We start from the raw sequence: 22,038 nt of genomic DNA, 5'->3' as shown, positions 1-22,038 counted from the left end.
GCCCAAACAAATGCTTGAATACAAACATGTTCCTACAACAGCACTTGCAATCTCAAAAATCACATAGAACAGATAACACAGGGTGTTTTAATGATTTTTGTTGTTGTTTTAAATATTTTTTTTTCCAAAGGAAACCAACAAGATTTTCTCAGGGTTGTTAGTCAGGTAACATGTGGAGGAAGATACTGATGAATACTCATTTCATGCAGAATGATAAAACCACATTTGGGAAATCTAGAAACAGCAAGAGCTACAAAATGAATGAGTCCATATACCAAGACAGACTTTCAGATTTTACATTTAGTTGGATTTTATATGTATAGTTAACTATGCGTTATTACAATTTGGAATGCTTCCTTAATTCTTCCATCATCGCTTCAACAGCAGTGCTTCTGTAACACAGATAACAAACTACAGAAGATTCTCATATAAAAATGCATATAAACCTAACTAAATTTTAATCAAGTTAAAGATCACACCAAATTATGACCACCTTCCAGGCAACTTCAGTCTTTTAATGGCAAATGTTTAAAATAAACACATATAAAATAAGCTCCAACTTTCACTGTCAGAGCTGGAAATCGAATATGTATAAAGAGCTCACCCTATCTCATTTTACTTAATTTTAATGTTTCCTAATTATGTCAATGTAAACATTTCAGAAACAAAAGTGTGCATATACTAACATTTTTATGCCAAAAAAACTCAAGTCTTCCAAATACATGAATTAAAAAAAAAAAAAAAAGTACTTTAAAAATCTGATTTCTGCATTTATACCTTAACCCAGTTTACCAGATTTCTAGGCAATATTAACATTAATATCACAGCATAGTTTAGAGGCATTTTTTTCATTCCAGTTCTCTTGGAGAAACTTCCAGTTGAAAGTTCAATATTGAACATGGAAAAATCAATGTCTTAATAATAAATGACTGACTACACCAATTAATAGCTAATCTAGGACGTTTTATCAAACAATACATTGTGCATTCGGCAAAGGTCCCGACTGCAACAATCCCCAAGACCTAAATATTGAAAGAGTCACAATGACAGAAAATCAACACCCTGCTCTCCTAGGCTGCACCAGCTTTCTGCCAGCAGTAATCACAGAACAGCTGAGGTTGGAAGGAACCTCTGGGTCCATCTGGCCCACCCACAGCAGGGGGCCCAGGCCCACGTCCCCGCAGCTTTTGCAAGATCTCCAAGGAGGAGACTCCATGACTTCGTTGGGCAGCCTGTGCCAGTGCTCCATCACCTGGACAACACAGAAGAGCTGCCTGATGGTTAGACAGAACCTCGTGGGTTCCAGTTTGTGCCCACTGCCCCTTGTGCTGGCACTGGGCACCACTGAGTAGAGCCCTGCTCCATCTTGTTGGACCCCTCCTTCAGGCATTCACAGACATTGCTAAGACCCCCCTGAGCCTTCTCTTCTTCAGGCTGGACAGTCTCAGCTCTCTTGAGTCTCTGCTCACAGGACAGGTGCTCCAGGTCCTTCACCATCTTGGTGGCCCTACACCAGACTCTTGTCAGCACACCCATGTCTCTCCTGTACTGGGGGCCCAGAACTGGACACACAGTATGTTAGGTGCGGCCTCACCAGTGCTGAGTAAGGGCAAGATGCAGGGGAAGGACATAATCCACTAAAACTGACAACTCAGTCTTGTTATTAACAATCACCAAGTCATTTATCTCAGTATCTCATGCTACAAAAAGAAATGACACAGCAGTGTCAAAGTACATTTTTATGTTACTAGGGTTTTCAGGTTGATTGGGGGTGTTAAATCATTAGTTGTTTAGAGTTTAGGTGATTTTTTAAATATATATTTAAGTGGAAAATACAGTTTCAGTTGTTAGTAAAAAGACAACATACAAATTTTCTGTTTTTCCTATTAAGGATAATTGTTTCATCTGACAATGCAAAATACATAAATATATAAGGCAAAATTTACAGATGTGTTCACACACATTCTTCAGCCTCTTAATTCCAAATTTAAGTGTATTACTTCCTATCATTCCCCTGAGGTTCATATCTTCCATTAATTTTGCAATTATTATCCTGAAATTAAAAGCAGAGGCAGACTTCCCAAGTGCCACTCAACTATTTTTAAACGCAATTTTCACTCCCAAATGAAACAGATACATTCACCACTACCACATTTTGTCTTTTTCCTAATAAAGCTTAAAAGCTTAGTTCTGTTATGCTAAAGCTTGCATTCAAAAATCTTCAGTCCTGTGACTTCCACCATTCCCCCAGAAACAAGTAATCACAAAACATGAAAATGTAGAACCAGTGCAGGTGTCACTTTGATGCAGCGATGAAATACTTCTTACACAACACAAGCCAGTATAATAATTATGTTTTAAGCTTGTCTTAACTACAAAATTTCTTACTATGCATCCATCCATCAGATCATGGAGAATTTACTATACTTTCCCTCCCCCACGCCCCTGGATCAAAAGATATGTTCTTTACATATCACATCTTCTCATGAGAAATACATGAAAAGATAGTAAAGAAGGCTTAAAAAAAAACAGGGTTGGAGATCCATCTAAACCACCGAAAATGCTGGCAATTCAGTAGCACACCTCCAATTCCCATCAATATGTTTCTGTATCTTTAGCGGAATTATTGATGTAGTAATTTCTGCAAACTAGTTTCCTGCACTTAGTCATTTTACAGCAGTTGTACATGAATCCAATGCATGTTGATGATTGCAATCAACTAATACACTGCTCATACAGCATAATCATTCTCACAGTTATGAATAACAAACAGTTATTCTATATTAGAACCCTAAGTAGATTAAAGCTTAGAAATTCTGTTTTTGCCTTCACAAATTAAACAGCTTTTTCAGGAAGAGATGTCACGGTTAACTATAGTCAGTGGCTTATGAAGTCCTATTTTGATTTCATGCTGTGTGATAAACAAAAGTATGCTTTGAGCTTACTCACAGATTATGAACTCACCTTCCCACAAGCTCTGCAATGATGCCTTCTTTTCGTGAATGTAAATCTGGCCTCGCATTTCATGCAGTTTGGTGCTTGAGAATCTGGAACCCAAACTGGAGCCACCTCACCCAAAGTAGTAAAAGGCTTTCTGGCTGGAGCTCCAAACTGCCCAGCTCTGAGATCATTATCTGGACTATCTGGGGCTACTGCAAGGCACGAACTACTAGAGACTCCAGATTCGTATTCTTCTAAATGTTCCCCATTAGTATCAGTAACAGAGGCATTCAATGATGTTTCACCAGGAAACACATCTGCTGTCAAGGTATCCCCTAATTGCGTCTTACCAAACACATTTTTATTTTTACTATTACCTCCACAGTTTGGGGGAACAAGATCATTTTGTAAGTGGTCCGATAATGGCTTTGGAATTTGCAATTTAAGATTTGTAGGTTGTTTGGGTCTTGCACCACCAAAAGGAACACTGATAGACTGCAGATTAGTCACTGGTTTTGGTGAACTTTGCCCTTGCATGGATGGCACCTGACTACAGAGGTTATGTAAATAATTTTTCTTTACGTGGTCACCAGTGTTGTTTAAAATAAGACCACTCCCTTCTGTGGTCTCATTTCCTCTCTGTTCATAAACATTAGCATAACATTCTGACTTGCTCTCCTCTATTTCCTTCTCCTCTGTGACCGAGTCTTCCTTGGAGGGTAAAGTCTTTGGAACATGAGCAACAACTGGGTTCTGTATTCCATAGGAATCACAACCATTAGACAGAGAGCTTGCTGCTGATGTACTCATCGTATCAGAGAGACTGGACCCTTCAAGCTCATCTACACCAGTCCCTTTTAAGTCTACACCTGCCTCCATCTTCCCATCCTCACCATCTTTACTATTACTACATGCCTCATCAGGCTGTTTTGTCTGCAAAAGTCTTTCATTCTCTCCCAGAGTTTGCTTATTATTCATCTCATTCAATCTAGTCAGTTCCCAATTAGTCATCTCCTGAGATTCAGGGCAACACTCTGCCACGCTGAGCGATTCAGTTGTGCTGAGATTTTTATCACATTCAATGACTTCGTTTTCAATGGCACCAACATCCTCAGAGGCAAAATGTTCTGCTACACACTCCTTGTAGTTGCTGCTTCCAGCCACATTAGGTTGACAAGTTTCCACAAGCCCTGATAGCCTAGAATGTATTTGTTGGGTTGTTTCTTCTTCTAAGCTTCCACTACTTGAACCAGAAGAGTTTTTAGCTTCTAGGTCCGTTCTCTGAGGAATGGCTTTACTAGTAAAACTTTCAACTGATACACAATTTTCTTGCATTTTAACAGTACCATCAACAGGTCTCTGTAAAACAGTCACTGCATTAATCCCTGCAGCTGTAGCTTCTGAAAGCAGTGAATCTTTACTCATATTAAAATCATCCTTTAATCGAGAGGAGGGGCACGCAACAGTCAGGGTTTCAGATGAAGCATTAATCAAATGACTTATAGAGTCATCTTCAGCACACAGCCGATTTACTTGCTTTTCTGTATCTATATCTTTTTCCATGGCTCCATTTACAGTAACACTAAACTGATCACTTTGTCGGTTTTCATTATCCAGTGTAAAGCTAATAGTATCCATTAGGGACTGACTGTTGTAATTTTTACAATCCATCAAATCGCCACTTTGTAGTGTTCTTCTGTCACAGTTATGCATGACTGCCACCACTAGCACATTTTTCTCTTCTGGCAAGCAAGCTATAGTTCCACATTTCTTTTCTCCTGTTTCCACAGTGTTACACTGATCATCCTGATTATTATTTCTTTTAATTAAATGATCATCTGCTGCTGCTTGATCATCAATCCACATGACTGGAGTCTCCGGGCTTATGCTAAAATCCTTTCCATTAGCACAGTGATCCACTCCTCCTGTTGGTGTAGTCACTGAGTGAGACAAGGAGAAAGACTTTATTCTCTGCTGACATTGATTAGGAGTTGTAGCTTCATTCACATTGGCCACGGACGAGTTATATGACAGACGACGAGAAGGCGGATCTAGAATCTGATTCCACTTTGCACCCAACAGTGTAGGTGAAACAGCGGCATCTGAAAAAATGTTTAAATAATGAGTAAGAGAACTAACTGTCCTACAAACTCTAGAGATTCTATTAACTCTGTTGCATTAGAATGCCCCAAATATAAAATACATCTTGCAAAACTGACATCCTTGATCAACCATTAATAGTCTAGTTGCATAATGTTTCTGGAACACAAGAACTTTAGAGCTACCCAATTTTCACAATTTTAAAATTATCAATTAATATATTTTAGATAGCTAGAAATGCCTACAGAGGCTCCCATTCCTATTAAATGTTCAACCTCTTTGACAGCACAGAAGTAGCAATTATACTAAGCAAAATCTTTTATACTACATATATGATACCTTTCATTATATGATTTACACGACATAATAAAATATTTCTCTGCTTGAGTCTCCCAAAGCTGCAAAAGCTGCAAAATAAAGACATTTTGTTTCATTTGTTTAAAATTAATCATAAAAAAAGCATTGTCACTGAGAGCTCCACAAAGCCTTTCTTTAAAAAGAAAAGTCTACTCTACAGAAGACTTTTTATGAAAAGAGCGAGAAACAAATTTTTAAACAAGTAAACAAAATGAATGGAAGCAGAAAAGAATACTACTAACAAACACTGAAGATGAACTATATGAATTAATATATTATATATTAATATATATTATATATTAACTGTGTTTTTTTCTTGGTTTTGTGGTGTGGGTTTTTTTTGTTTGTTTGTTTGTTTTACAAATTCTGAGCTGAATTTGCAACTCAAAACCAAAAATTGTATCATAGACCTTTCCCTTTTCAGTGCCGTCCCCTGTAGAACATCATGAATCTATGATTTTATTCACAAGGACTCACCTTCGTTTTGCTCAAATTCATCTAAAACCTTATCGAGGTTATATGCCTCTGCTTGGAAGTAGTTCTCCATTTGTCAGGGAAAGACCACCAGATTCGTGTCTGAACCTGCCAAACATAATAAATTACAATCAGATATCTACACTTTAAGTCAGCAGTATTCCACTACGTATTACACTGATTTAAGAGGAAAAGTAGTCACCTGTAAATCAAATTTTAAATATATTACATTCATAAAGCATCTGTATTTTCAGTTAGTAAAAATATTTGTGTGATCAAACATGCTTAATTCAAACTAACAACCTCCCCAGATTTGCTTTGGATTTTAATATCACCTCCAAGTTTATAAAAGCATTTTTAAAATGTTAACATTTAAGCAAAATCCATATTTTTTTTTCTTTTTAAAGTTTGTAGCATTTGCAAACATTTATAAGAGTATGTTTTTAAAAATCCTGCCACACACAATGTGGATGTGTTGATGTGAATCAGGTGTCTGCAGCAACATTTGAGTAATGCAGGTTCATTCTTCCATGCTGTTAGAGGAACAGAAATTTATAACAGCTCTTATTGCTGTTAGTGGAACACAAAATATCCTTACCAGAGGAATAAAAAATAACCAAACTGAGCTTGCAACTCTGTGTCAGTTCAAAGCAGAATGCATTCCACACCACAGAACTTATAAAACACTACACACATCTGTCCCTATACCTCCCTCAGTGCACTTTCCAGTTAGTGACAGGTCTTTTCGAGAGGCCAAGATTAAGGTTGGTTGGATGTTGTTGTTGTTTTTCCCCAAGATTTAGGAGAACAATATAAACAAGTAGCACATCAAATTGAATTCCGAGATTTAGAAATTCCATATTTAGAAACTTCTCTTTAGGGCAACATAACAAAAATGAAAGCCATGTAGTTCTTTCTTATTCAGCGTTAGCTTAAGCTCTGTAAAATGCAACCTATATAGGAAAAGTGTATTTTTTCTCTTATCTCAAGCTTTTATTTTCATTATATATCAATACAATTTTCAGTCTTATTTAGACCACTGAGATTTTCTTTCCACCACAATGAACATGGAGGAAGGGAAGAGGAGTTTTTGTCAGTAGTTACCAAATGCTACGGTAACCAATGAGCAAAGCTAATATTAAACAATATTGCACTGAAAACATCAAAGCCAGTCCTATGCATTTGCCCTCATTGCCTCATCTTCTTACATTCAAGGAAAACATTGACCCCCACCTGAGCATTTAAACAGAAGACATCAAGGCCAGCAACAGCCTTTAAGACATTTTAAAAGTCAAATGATGATGCCAGAGCAACCCTCCTTGTACTATGGTTAATGTCTAACCATAAGGACCACCATAACGGTAAGTGCAAAACTGCTCCAACATCAGTCAGAAAATAATGTCATCCAGAAAACTATGAAGTCAGCTAAGTAACAATTTGAAAACCCAGCTTTTGGTTTCACCCTACCACTGATTAGCTCATGTGGCTTTGAACAAGTAGCCTAAACTTCCTGTGCTTCTGTTTTTTTTAATGCTTACTAGGCTTGCAGTACTCTGTTTCACTCCTCATTTCCCAGATTCATAGATTCAAGATTCATACTTGTAAAGTTGTTAAAGGAGTACACGGGTGTTACTTGAATTATGCTAGCTCTTAAAACGCCTGCCTTAATAATCCTTGTTTCCATGATAGGCAGGCACCAAAAACATAGCAAAGAGCACAGGAGTAAGTACTCTCATCAAAAGATAATACTCACAGGCTAGAAAGGAAGACAACAAGTGAGAAATGAAAAAGAAAAAAATCTAAGCATTTAAGTAACCTTCTACACCTCCACATAATAAATACCATTTTTGTCCTAACAGTAGGAAGATGGTCTCGCTACTGGAGGCTTCTAGCAACAAGACACCACGATTCATTTCTTGAAAACACTCACTACCAGCGAAGACATTTTCACTGCAAAATGTGTGCCATAACCTATATACCATAAAGAGTGACCTCAATTTGATCTGTTCTCTGAACATCATCCAAAACAGCCTTATTCTCTCCAGAACTGGCTTTCAATGTTGTGAAATACAGAAATGGAGGAGGAGAGGGTGAGAACCTTGTTTTACAGTAAGAAACAGTGTTAGACCTGACAGCTAGACTCCAGCTCAACCAGAAACTTGCTCCTTTACACTAGAGATACAGCACAAGAAACAAGTCAGATGAACTCTCCAATTTAGAAGTAGACATTACTTTCCTTATAGTATCTGGATTTGAGGGAAATATCAACCAAGATCTTCAATTACAACATTAAATGCAGTTTTGTGTTATTATGGGCAACAGCTAGGATTAGGTTGTTAGTTCAAAAAACTCATGCAATACAATATCACTAAATGCTTAGTTCAAGTTTTTTAGGTTGACCTCAAATTTGCTGTGTGGTGTTTTTAATAGGACATCATGTTACAATGTAAATACATCACTATGTGATCTAATCAGATTAAATTACACTTTAAAGATATATGCAGACAGCCAACTTTTTTTAAAAAAAATAGTGTAATGGCAACCTAGAAATTGCAAGAAGTATCATCTAAAAAAAAAAAAAAAAAAACATTTGCAAAGTAATTCAGAGATAAAAGAGTTATTACCTTACAAACCCCCAGATTTCCCCTGTCTTCTATAATTGAAGATTAGCTCCTTTTGCAAGAAAAATATCTAGATGATTAGCCAAATCACCTATTGTACACAGATGCACATATTACAACATAAGCAATGGAGAAGATAGGCACAATGATCAAAGGGCATATTTCAAAAAAAAAATCAACCTTTTACATTCTCTAACATACCTGCTTTCCTGAAGAATGCAAAGCCAGGGTCTGACCTCTAGCTCTGACAGGGTATACTCTTTGATCCCTTAGACACCTACTGTAAGGTCTTCCCAAGCTATCCAACCTGCCCACCAAGTCACTGTATTAAAAATCTGTCATAGCACTTTAACTAAAACAATTACATTTACTACATAATTAAACCAAAATAACATTAAAATGCAGATATTTCTTATTAGACGTACAAATACTAAACTCATTTAAACTACAACCAAATTGCAAGAGTTTGGAGGTTCTCTTGCACCTTTCCCTCTGACTCATTTCCATACCTTGATGGAAGCATCGTTACCAGCTCTGTGAATACCAAGTACTGAAAAGTTAATTAGAATCTGCCCAAATGAATATTTCACTTGATTTTTTTCTTCCATTCAGATTTCTAATCATCAACCTAATTTAATGCACCATAGTAAGACCCTTTTGTACTAAATACGGTATCATTTCACATCCACTTATAATGGACTTAATTTACATTATAATGATAATACTCCAGTCTAGCAAAGGCCCACTACTAAGGTTAATGATGCAAAGACTATTTGTCAGTGGAAGCAAGACTGAAAAGTATCACATGAAATTCTTTGTGTTCCACAGAGTTAAACTGTGCCACTGTCTGAAACCACTGCCCTCAGATTTCCATGCACTTGCATTGTCAAAAAGGGCATCCAGTCATTTGCTTGGCCATAAACACAAACCTTAGTAGTGGTGGCCCCAAAGAAACAGAGGCATTGCAATGATATTTTTGTTTTGCTTATTTTAGGGAAGATAATGATTAGTGACAAGCAAGTTGATGGGGAGGGAATGCTATGCTGACTATACAGTGGGTCAAAACATGCTTTTAAGTAACTTTGAACCACTGCATTTTGACTTTGGGTAGCTTTTAGACACCTAAAAAAATTCTGATCTGACCATTCATCCAAATTTGAAACCTGACTGAAAGCCTGATGAAAGTCAGAACCAACTCAAATCTATATACACTGGAGCAAGTACAATCTAAGTCATGTTTGCCCTAGCATTTCCTAAATCTAGTCCTATATTAGCTGGTTGTTGATTGTCATAAAAATCAACAGGATTATACCTAACCAAAGAGCAATGTCAGAAGCTCGCAATAAGTGTTACTATTTTGATTTATTTTAGTCAAGGTTTGGCTTTTAAATTTTATGTTGTGATTTTATAGCATTAAAAATACAAGCGTTCAGACTTAGGAAACCATGTTTAACAACAACAAGGGCATAATATAAACAAGACTTAGAATTTTATCCCCACTCCCTTACAGTCCCAACATAGTTAATACTTCATAACAACTCTGAAATTATTATCTTATTAAAATATGTACTATCTAAGAATGAATCCCCTAATATTTGTGAGTTTAACTTTGGTCCAGTAGGATAGAGGGATTTTTTCTATACTTTACTTTTAAGAATTCTAAATAAAGAGAACCACATGTAAACAAATAAAGGTTGGATGAGGCCCTGAGCAACCTGGGCAACCTGACCTAGTGGGTGGCATCCTTGCCCGTGGCAGGGGGTTGGAACTGGGTGATTTTTAAGGTGCCTTCCAACCTGAGCTGTTCCGTGATTCTATGATATGTAACCATAGGAATTCTGAAGTTCAAATGCTAGTGCATAAGTATGCAATGAGCCAAAATCCAGAGTGATGGATGCTCATAATCCAAACTGGGGAGAAGAGACCTTTTATAACATTATTGTTATTTCACTTACTGATGTGCCAGGATATATAGAGAATCTTTTATTTTTAAGCTCACAGTCACCAAGCTGACAGCCACTCTAAATGAGATCTCCTTGTCTATGCAAGTAGGTATGTCTCAGAAAAGGCCAGCTGCAAATCCTCACGTCTAACATTTAAAATTATTATTTTTATATAAAAGAACATTCTCCCCCACACACACACTTTTTCTGATTTTCTGTCCAAGAGTAAAAAAAAAAAACAAACATTGCCAAACCCACAGAAGTCCTTACTGCCCTCTTACTGACAGAAAAGGAGGACAAGGACTTATGTTCCTAAGATACCTGCAATGCTTCTTGACCAATGCATTGTCAGCAACTCAAATATTTGCCAGTTTAAGAGGTAATACTTCAAGTCTGCATAGCCAGCAACTCAAGATCAAAAGAGATAACACAAAATGCTCTAACACAGCACACTACAATAATCAGGTAGCTATTGTCTCCATGGTTTAGAATTTATTTTAAATATTTTTCCTACCTAAAATAAATAAAACCAAACTTATTCCTTTACAGGTCTTTGGAAACTTTAATTGTAACTCACTGGTACTACTATAAAAGTTTGGACCAGGTTTGGCATTATTCTAGTCCCAAACTTTCTCCTAGTATAAAGGCTGAAATGACATTTTTAACGGATCATTTATAGTTATGCATCTCTTTAATGTTATTGCTCAACTATCCCAGGCCACTGCATGGAGAGGAGCTGAGGAGCAAACACACAACTGAAACTCTGGAAAGGTGAATATGAAGACATGAGCAAATTGGAAAGAAAGTTCAATGGTGATTTTAGCTTTATGCTGCCAAAAATGAAACATTTCCTAAATCGGTATATATTGGGATGAACAATATGAAGAAGAGGATATGGTGCCAGTGCGAGCAAAAGAAGACATAAATCACCAGCCCTGTGAAAACCACAAGATGAAGTTTCCAAAACACAGTTCAAAGTCCTCCATGGATCTGGCAGAAAAGACAAATTATAGGCAAAAAATGCTAAGTAGCAGAATATTTTCATTTTGTATCCCCCCAAAAAAAGAATATAATGGCTACCACCATTATACTGGCACAGTAAGGCCAGAACCCTAGATCAACTTTCACCCATTGCAGAGCCATCTCCTGTCTTTCACAGCAAAAAGCTAATGGGAACATGCAATCTGTCAATCAGATTATCTTCAAGCTCCTGTTGGATCACAGACCATGCATAATCCAGAAAGTCTGTTTTACTTATCAATTTTTTTCATACAACAGCATAGGGCTTATCTTCTTAATCTGTAAAACTTAAGCACTTACATTTTATCAAGCTTATATGCTCTACCCTCCCTTAATGTCTAAATATAAAGGTGCACGTACCAGAATGTTTGTGTCAGAAATACATCCAGAATCACTATCCTTGCCATCTGAGCATCTAGACATAAAACAAACTTTAACTGATTACTGGAGACGGAGGGAGAGAGAGGGGAGGGACACAAAAATCTTCCTTAATATTACTTGGTATTCTGAACAGGTTTAACCTTGGAGGCTGCCTCTCAAGACAGCTCCTACATGCCTGCTTCTTCTTGGGAAAGGATGTGTACAAATAGGCCTTGTGTTATATCTGCAAAGTGGCAAGACTCTTATTTGCTTTGGTCTCTACAATGAAGAATTAGATTACTCATGATCTTCTGCTCTGGACCTCCCACATTACCCTCAAGAATTTTTCCCCACTGGAACTGACAGCCTTCCAATTTTCTTGACTCTAAGAGCAAAGAACCAGCACACGATCACACTAACATATCACACTTATGATAAAAAATGTGCCACAAGGTAATAAGATAACTACCAATCTCATAGAAAAGGCCTACAAATTTGGGAGCATACAAAGAAGCAGAATAAGAATTCAGGACTTCCTATAATGCTGCCCTGTGTGCAGACTATTCTGTTTCAATATAAAACTCTAAATATACACGTTTCAGTAAACTCTTGCTAAACAAACTACTGAAATAGTTTATAATAGCACTCAACAAAAATATATAAGACTCCTAATATGAAAGTCACAAGGGGCATGACCAGACTGAAAATAAACATTGCTCATTCATCCTGAGTTTCTGAGTCCAGAAAATGTGATCTTCTCATAGTGTAGCAACACAGATCTGTGTATCAACTGGACAAATTGATTTGTTAGATCCAATGCTCCTGAGGACTTCCTTCAACCCCGGGAAACAATGTCCACATATTTTTGCAGCTCCCTATAATGACGTTTATATTATTTGCCCCTGGGAGGAGAAAGTCAAGGACCTCTATTGTACTGAACAGCTTGCTGAGAGAGTTCAGCAATAGCTGTATTTTTAACTGATGAGATCTGCCTACAGCACAGACTGAGGAAGAAAGACTTTGCCCACTTCCCACCCCCAAAGAAAACAAGACACATCTCTGCTCTAAAACAAGGCAATTACTCTCAGTAAAGAACAAAATCCCAAATGCTAAAAATACTCCATCGTCTTGTACACAAGATAATGTACATATACATGGGTGTGCATAGAACTATACATCCACAGGCATACATAAGAACACATGCATTTCACATAAACACCGCTGAATCATTATATTCTAAAGCAGAACTTGCCTCTTACCTTTTTCTCCTATACATATGTTAAGAAACGAATGACCCTGTGCCTACTCATGATGACTGCAGCACAACCAGCCAGTTCTGCTGAATCAGTGTGTTCTACTTGATCCTAAAAAGAAAATATAAACATGCATTTTATAACTGGTAATTCTGCCACAAACCAGGTTTTTTCAATGCATGACTGCTGCTAACACAGGCACATTTGGTAAATGCTGCAAGCCTTTAAATGATTTACATTATATTTGCAGCTTTTAATTCAGGGATCTATGCACTGTGTCAGTATTGCACTCCAATATTCTGATGAAAAAACACATTGCTACCTATCGACAATTATTCTTCGTTTAATTGTAAACCCACAGAGTGAGACAGCAATTCCAACTGCCCTTGTATCCCCGGTGACCTTGACTGTAGTGCTTAATTTATAAAAGTAGTCTCTGAAGTTAATTATGCTACACTACAATAGGCCTTCCAAAAATAAAAAGCTAGTAGCTTGATACTCTAGAAAAATTCATGGCCCTCTGAATTCTGTAAACTGCATTTATCAGCTTCCCACTGATTCTGTTATAACTAAACAACTGTTTTTGTCTTCAAATTATTCCTCCTACAATCCTAGACAACCTTCACTTCCAGAATACTTATTCTCTTAAAAAACACAACGGCATCAACCTTTCATAGCAGGGAGGACACAGGCAGACAAGAGTCTTCAGAAGAAAGTACCTTGTTCTCCTAACCAGAGCATTTCTCTAGGTTTGGTGCTCATTTTCCTAGTAGTCAATGCAGCTCAAGAATCCAACACAACCATGAACAAAGAAAAAAAGGCTATTTATGACAAACAACCAAACAAGAACAAGGACTGACTGAGAAAAGTTTGTGTTTTAAGGTTTGCTGGTGCTGGTGTTCGACCTGTTAGGTAGCTGAAACATTTACTAGTGCTCTGATAAAGCAGCAGCATGTTAGAAAAAAAAAAATACCTTAGAACTCCAACAAAATAAACAGAGCTGAAAAAAATCATTTTCCATGCATGAAAGCAATATTCAGCATTATACTACAACTTTCCCAGGGTTGTTTATTATTCTTTTCAGAAATAAACTACAGCAATAATTCCAGGAAACTAATGAACTGAACAGCAGCATTCTTAGTAGTACTCTTTCCCAACTCAGGAAAAAATCACTCAGCTGTACAAGCCAACAGAATTGGTGTACCTGCACGCAAAGTAAATTTCTGATGCCATGTATATTTCAACTTCTATAAGCTAAGACAAATTTTGGATATTTGGGAAATAGTAGCAATTATTGCATTACAAGGTTCTTCAGATGGATTTAATACGCATGCAAAAATGAAGGTCTAGGAACATGTAATTCCACTGAAAGGCTTCAAATTATGAGTTTTTTTTAAAGGGATGTGAAGTACATATGGCAGGGCTACTTGTATCATCACCACGTTCCCTCCTGGCCTGTAGATGGAGGAAAATGATTCAGTTTCCATGACCCCTTTAACAAGATGGATCAATTAATGACAATTCTGTTTGTGATTTATGATGAGGCCTGTCAACTGGGTCAGGAACATCAAACATATTTCCCGCTAAGCAGTCGGTCATACATTAACCACAAACTTCCATCCTTACCAACCAGGAATGGATCAGACCCAGCAACCCGCAGCTGAACCATGCTGTGCTGTTAGCAGTGCCCTAAGCCAACAAGCTGGCGAGGCAGGCGGTGCTCAGGGCAACCATACAGCTTTGCTACTCCTTGCTTTTATTCTGATCCACCTTCCTTGTTCCATTCTTCCCATATGACTTTGTTACCCGTAACGCAGATGAACACATTCTATCAACTGTTACCAGTTTCTGAAGAAAGCTTTGAAGTATTACCTGGAGGTCCTAGAGCTTTCTGTTTACAGTTCAACATTTACTCTCAGCAGCCGTTTCTCCTTACAAAGATCAATGCTTAAAATCAAAGCATGCTTACAGATATGAATGCTGCATATTTATACACAGAGCAATTAAAAAAAAAAAAAAAAAGTAAACTGTAACATTTGAGTTCCATGAAAAAATTACCCGTAAGCTGACAACAAAGTTCTTTTTCCAATAAGAAGTTAACGTAAGGGATATATATTAAAACAGAACCTGGGACAAAAAGAATAACTACAAAGGAGAGCCAAGAACATTCACAACAGTGCAAAACCTAGTGATTATAAGGCTTTTCATACACACTGCTAGAAAAGGATTCCATCACACTTAAAAAAGGAAAATAAAACACATATATTTCCACCTCAAACTGTGTTCCTATTGAACATAAGATTCTAAGAGAAGGAGGCCCAGTGTCTCTGCTGTTCCAGTTTGCTTACTTTGAGCATTTCTCAGTTTCTTATCTCTTGTGCTGATGGTTGGCTGAACTCTCTGTCTCCTGCCCTACAGTGATATCACTCAGGTGCTGCTTTGGTTATAACCCTACATGTATGATTTCCCTCAGGAGCTCCAGGAGGGTGTCTGCCAATTACTGCAAAAGCAAAACAGAAATTGAAGAGAAATTTGACAAGCAGAGACGTGCCTAGAATAAAAAGAGGATGAAGAATAGAAGAAAAGAGCTCTAAAAATATAAGATTAGAAATATCTTCCACAAAAAAGAATGTAAAAAATGTTTACAATACCAAATGGAAGGAATCTGAGCTAACACAAATTGGAATAGCTTACAATAAATGGAAAGAGACTGAAAAAGCAGCAATTTCAATACTATGTAAAAAAATGCAGAAAGCTCAAAGCATGAAGAGATGCTAAAAAATGCTTCCATCTACTGGCAAGGATCCAACTCTTAACTACACTACAGCTCCTCTATAATGTGCTACCAGTGAGAAGATGTCTGAGTAGGCAGGAATACATCTGCAGCCATTTTAAGGCACTTTATTGTTGCAAGATTAGTCAAATAAGGCATTATCTTAAATGCAAACCCAGATTTCAACGCTGGAATCTGAACTTCCTACTTGTCTACACTCTGGAACGATGAGATGGGAGATTCAGGGACACAACATACAGCAGGCATATTCAAGTCCCAAACGCTGCAAGAATAAAAACCGCAGCAAGAAACCATAGCAGAGGCTTACATTAACAGCAAAGTGGTAAATTTAAACACGAGTGGAAATAGGTAGCAGGGACACATCAATTACAGAGTATGAATTATTTTAATCATTTGATCAGTTAATCTGAAAACTAAGTACTCACTCATGGAAAAGCTGCGGCTTCTTCCTCACTCAAGTGCTAAAATGTTTGGAATAATGGCAATGTACCTTGCACCCAACAGTTTGGCACTTCATAACAGTTCCTTTTCTCAAATGAAGCAGCAACTTTTAGTTAAGTTTTACATGAATATGTGTTTGTATTACTTGTCAAGAATTAATGTAAGTAGAAAGACAATTTACTACCTAGGAAAGCTGCTCCCTCAAAGCAGCCCTCGGACCAGTCTCGGGACACACTGTCACAACAGTGCCCATATGGACAGTGCATGTCCATACTAAATGAATGAAAGCAAGCTTCAGTCTCCAATGCAATTATCTTTCTGAACTTCATCAATTCTCAAACATCTATTCATTCTGCACAGAGACAGTACAGGGCTGTTCTCCTCTCGTGGGTGCCAAACACAAGAAGGGCAGGCGTTATGAATTGTTTGGGACCCAGCATTAGCACTATCTAATTCACACGCAGGAAAATGCCTGCAGTGGCAAGGGCTTCAGATTGGGCCACGAAATAAACATTTCAACACAAATTGTTCTCTTAATAAATGAAACCAGCAGCCATGAAATGTGACCAAAAAAAAAAAAAAAAACTAATTTATTAATGGAGGCTCAGAAAATAGCAACAGAATTTTTCAAAAATACCTTGTCTAAGAAACACTTCAGGATTAAAAAATACCATCAAAGTTTGTCTTAGATCCATTTAATAAGAAATTCTAAAAACAGCAGCAAGAGGTGAGATATAACAAATATTAACAAGACAGTCTCTGCTTACCCTTTTCCTGCACCAAAACCCCATGATGACCAAGTATTGCTTGTTTTATTTACCTTAATTCCCTGACGTTCCTCCTATTCAATGCAAATTAACCAAAGAGTAGATTAAGGCATGGCAGGCTATTTCGGTGGAACACAACACTTTGTACCAGCTCTCTACCCGCAAATGCTGACAAAAGATAAACTATTTCAGTGTTGCATTGGTTTGTCTTTTTTTTTTCCCAATCAATTCCACAAATAGAGATGGATGACGCCTAAAGCAGAACACAGTTTCTCTAATTATTTCACTAATGTTTGCATTTTTTCCCTTTACTTTTCCCCGTGCCATTTTAAAGCTATTATTTTCACTTTTGTCTCCAGCCAAGTTTCCGTAAGGAGACATTCACGCATGCCAGAGCAGCAGTAAGGCAGTCAAAAGAGCAGCAACTTCAAAGAAGCCTTGCAGAAAGTATCACAGTCAAAAGTAACAGGGAGACGAGAAAAATTGCAGCAACCTTCCCAACCTTTGTCCTTCAGTAAATAAGAGAAAGCGACCCAACAGAGAAGGACACCTGCTTTATAAGACCTTACAGTAGAATATAAAGTCCATTTCCTACTTTCTTACTATTTCAAGGAGAAAGAAAATGATTTATTTTCTTGACACAAAAACCGGTCTTGCCAAAAAGCCCATACTTTCTCAGCACACTACAGAGGCCGGGCCGTCAGCACCTGGAGACAAGAACCACATGTCCTCCTTATATAACTGCTTTCGACTGGCTCGAAAAGTATCCACAACTGGTTCCCGTAAAGAACAAATAGCTAGGTTTACACCGCAGTGCTGCCTTCAATGCAAATTTTTCCAGAGGAGTAGTTAGGTAAAAGAGAAAATCCTTTCCTGAACTTACTCACATGCTCATACAGCTCAATTCAAAATGTAGCGTCTTACATACCTGCGTTGTCAACACTGCTTTACACAACCCTAAGTTTAAAATATTGTAAACCACAAAGAATCCATTCACAGTGTATTAAACGTTAATTAATATGAAGCCATGTTTCTTCATTTGTGCATGGATTCCACATAATGTTTTCAATGCCAAAATTTGCTTTTTAAAAACACTTGAAGACCATCATGGACATGTAGCTTTTATTCAAAGGCTTGAGATGTTTCTGTACTTGAGAAACAACAATTTGACTATTAGAAGTTAAAGCTTAAAAGATTTGAAGAGTAAAATTATTTCAAGTTACACGCTATACATCTCAGAGCAGATTAATCCTGTGTTGTAATAGTTTTTAAGTTTTTCCTTCTTTCTAATGTAGGGTAGAAGCAAGAACAAATCCCAAACACACAGATCTTTGTTTCAGGTATTTCTTAGGCTTGGGCAATACGTGAGAAACTGACTAAGGTCGCCTAAAATCACTAATTAAACGCCAAGGAACTGTCCTTTTTCTAAAACCCCAGGGGAGCCATACTTGCAGGTGCCGTTAGCAAGATCTGTATCTGATAATAAAAGCCAGAATTGCCACACAACCAGAATGGGACAGATAAAAAGGACAGCGGGCAGAGGGAAACCGCTTTGCTACCATTTCCTAGCCCATCAATTCTGAGTTGTGCCCACTGGGGAGAGAAGCTGCTAGAAGCAACACAATTTATGCACTCAGCTGCTCTTTAGAGAAAGGGCAATCTGTACAGAAAAGCAGTCTGAAAGTCTACTGGCACTTTTTACTGAACATCAGTCAATCTGCTACTAAAGCTACCTTTATCAACACGGCTGGATACATCCTCTTTCCAACGCTGCTGTAGTCATCTTTATTCATTTAATAGCTTTGTAACGACAGCTTTCTATAATCTTTCCCATATATTCTTTTAATAGGAAATAGCATCGTTAGAGGCAGCAAGCAGTTATTATTTCCCAGATCCTGTGTTTTGCAGAGCTGGATCATCATGTGTTTCTGAAAATAGATTCAGAGATCTGTGAATGTTTCTCTCACACTCCCTTCAACCTGAAATTATCTCAAAAGAAGTAACTTTTAATTCCTACTAGCAGTTTATTTCTCCAATTGTACTGACCTATTTATAGTATAGTATCTGAGATTAACCTGCTATATACATATACAGACAATATATATCAGCATATATACAGACACACACAGACAATCACTAACACATTATGAACAATTCTTGTCTTGTCAAACGTTGAGAAGTTCATTCCCACATGTTTGTGACCAGGACCTACCTACCCTACTGATGCTCACCGTGCATTACGTCTCAAGTCATCTGTAATGAGTACCTCACTCCATACACCTCGACACAACCATGGCAACAGTGTGTACTGAAACTGGCTGCACTGCTATTTCTGAGCATGATTCTCATTTGCGCTGAGGTCCATTAACATCCTTTTAACAGTGCTGAAGGGACTAGATACTAACCAACAGAACTGGTGAGTGTCTTGCATTCATATTCACGTCAAAGCTTTTTTTCTTGCTCCAGTGGTGCAATATATCAATCAGGACATTTGCTCAAAATGTATGTTAGACTCAGAAAAGTTTTAGTTATAAAACTAAGTGCCCATAATTCTGCAACATTGTAGTCAAAGGAAATAAAGACTTAAAAGATACAAAACAGAATTTCAGAAAGCATTCATTATTAATGAGTCAAGACATTGTTTCCAGAAATCTTTTGGACTCTAAGGTCTCCAAATCCTCCAAAAACTCAGATGCAACATTTCTCAGACACCCGAGAAGTAAGAGACCTTGGCAATTCCTTCGCCCACCAATAAGGTGGTTCATTCTGCACTGCCATGGATCCCTACATTTTTTCTTTCTTCTCCCCTTTCAGACTACTGTTATATTCTTGAGTTCCATTCTCTGTCTGTTCGTCTTGTTTTCCCCCCTTAAATACATTCCTTCCTCACTCACTTCTTGCTGCAACCATTTTCTTTCTCCCTTACCCATGCTTCCTTCTTTCTCTGACAAAAGGAATGAAAAACCCCATGTTTCAACCTCACTGTTCTCGTCATTATTTATTGATGTCATGGCACCTTCAGGAATCCATTTAAAGCCCTCAGCTGTCTGCAGTGTGGAATATGACTTGGGCATATACAACACCAGGTGTCCAACAGCCAGGATCAGCACACCCACCTGCTTCCCTCAAGCATCTGTCTGAAAGCCCAGGTTCAGAGAAGTTTCATTTAATACAGGAGTGCCACTTTTTGCATTTCCTCAAAGTAGATGGTACTACCACATCTGCAAGTCAGCTGTACAGAAATGAAGCTTAATGGTAAAAGAAGAGAGAATACAACTACGAAGTGCATTACAGGTGAAGAATGAGGGAACAAAGACACTAAATATACACATATCTATTGCCCACCAAAGTTTTATTTCTCATCATTTAACACCCAGGTTCATTCTACAGGGGTATACAAAAATAATTAAAAAAAATCTATGCAAAAATATCCATGGTAGGTTAAAATGTATTTTATAGGTGATATTAACTAAAACTAGAGTAAATACAATGTAAAGGATATTATGTCAGTATTAATTATATTAAATTTCTTGGAAGTACTAAAGTATGTAGGTAGACTGATGCTACAGTAATGACATTAAGTTATATTAATAAAAGAATTGAGGAAGAGCAGCATGATACATAAGTATACAGGGGTTTTATTCAGTCTTCATCATTTAGACAAAAATACAGTAAGAAATCCTTACAATCAATGCAATCTGACGTTTCAGTTAAGTGGCTATTTCAACATACATGCTGTTTAAAGCAATCTGATAATAGTATAACCTACCAAGCGTGCTTTATGCATACTTTTAAAATCACCAAATAAAAGATCAAAACCATACTCTTTATGAACTAACCAAGATCCCGCTCACAAAGCAACTTCATAACACGCTGACCAGTAATGTGCTCTGCAGGGCTATCCAACCAGCCAGCCCCCAGAGAGGAGCTATGCACTGAAGCACTGACCTCAGGAGAGCTCCAAGTGAGTTAGCTGTGTCTTTTGCTACAAAACACAAGCCTCAGAAGCAGCCAGCAGCATGCATTTCCATCGTAGGGCAGAAAAACGTGCAATTTCAAAAAGACTGCTAAATATATTCCCAAGAAATTAACAGGCAGAGGGAACTTGCCATTTATGCAATCTCAGTTCATATTAAATGTTCGTTTATCTGCATTACAGTGCAGATAAGGAATAAAAATTACATTGACCTGACTGGTTCACTGGGTATAGTTTAAGTGGTATATTTTAAACACGTAATTTCTGTGTCCTCTCCATCCTCTTAAGAAACCTCAATATTCCCAGCCTCAGTAACACAAATTAGAAGAGGACTTATGTACTGGGCCAGTGCTCAGTACTATTGCTTATCAAGTGTTGTATTTTTTATTTGACTTCCCGTGGAAATGAAGATTACGGAAGCACATTGTTTGCTTACTATTTTTAATGCTGGTCTTTCCCCCCAAAAAAAATTGTTCATGAAAATTAGTATCTGCACTGTAAAAACAAATGCAAATGGCTCTTCTCTGAGGGAAAGGCAAGCAGAACTCAGCTGCTCTATGTATTTTTGGCAGCAACCTGCTGGGCAATCAATATCCACACAGCTCTGGAAAAACAGAATTAAGGTGTTATGTGAGAATGTCGGGGTTACTGCAGAGGAGAAGGAAGGGAAGAGATACTAAGGGGCAAAAAGGATTTCATTCTCCAGGATTACAAGCTTTTTTCATTCCAATGATGGTAGAACAATATGCTTACAAATAAAGCACCTCAGAGAACTCGGGTACATATAACATCAGATTCAGTTTACGATACAGAACTCATTCAACGTATCTTCTACTTCATAATGAAGCACTGTTCTCTCCATGTCTAGATCTTTAAAGAATTCCCATGCTACTTACAAAATCTCACATAAATTCTGAAGGATTACAGGCAGAAAAGAACTGGCCATCAGAAATGAATGTGTTTTTAGAATCCCACTGCTTCAGCTAGGGTGA

At 37.5% G+C, this 22,038-nt stretch overlaps 1 protein-coding gene across 5 annotated transcripts in view; it reads right to left on the bottom strand.

Moving 5' to 3' along the window:
• The window catches only part of ZFYVE9 (zinc finger FYVE-type containing 9), a 76,179-nt gene that overhangs the window by 29,962 nt on the left and 24,179 nt on the right, over positions 1-22,038 (bottom strand). For 2 of the 5 annotated variants that reach the window (XM_082766088.1, XM_082766090.1), the window contains exons 2-3: positions 5,875-5,979; positions 2,965-5,042 (exon numbers count right to left, since the gene is read on the bottom strand). In XM_082766088.1, the coding sequence (XP_082622214.1) occupies positions 2,965-5,042; positions 5,875-5,944 (2,148 nt within the window). In that variant the 5' untranslated portion in view covers positions 5,945-5,979. Of the gene's footprint in view, positions 1-2,964; positions 5,043-5,874; positions 5,980-8,693; positions 8,800-13,074; positions 13,180-13,736; positions 13,776-22,038 lie in introns of those variants that run through there. The other 3 variants (XM_082766087.1, XM_082766089.1, XM_082766086.1) reach the window with 3 other exon arrangements.

The sequence above is a fragment of the Aythya marila genome, assembly GCF_965140915.1.
Source record: "Aythya marila genome assembly, chromosome: 8".
NCBI classification, from domain to species: Eukaryota; Metazoa; Chordata; class Aves; order Anseriformes; family Anatidae; genus Aythya; species Aythya marila.
Note: the sequence above shows the minus strand (reverse complement) of the source record. Positions and strands in the feature narration are given on the sequence as shown.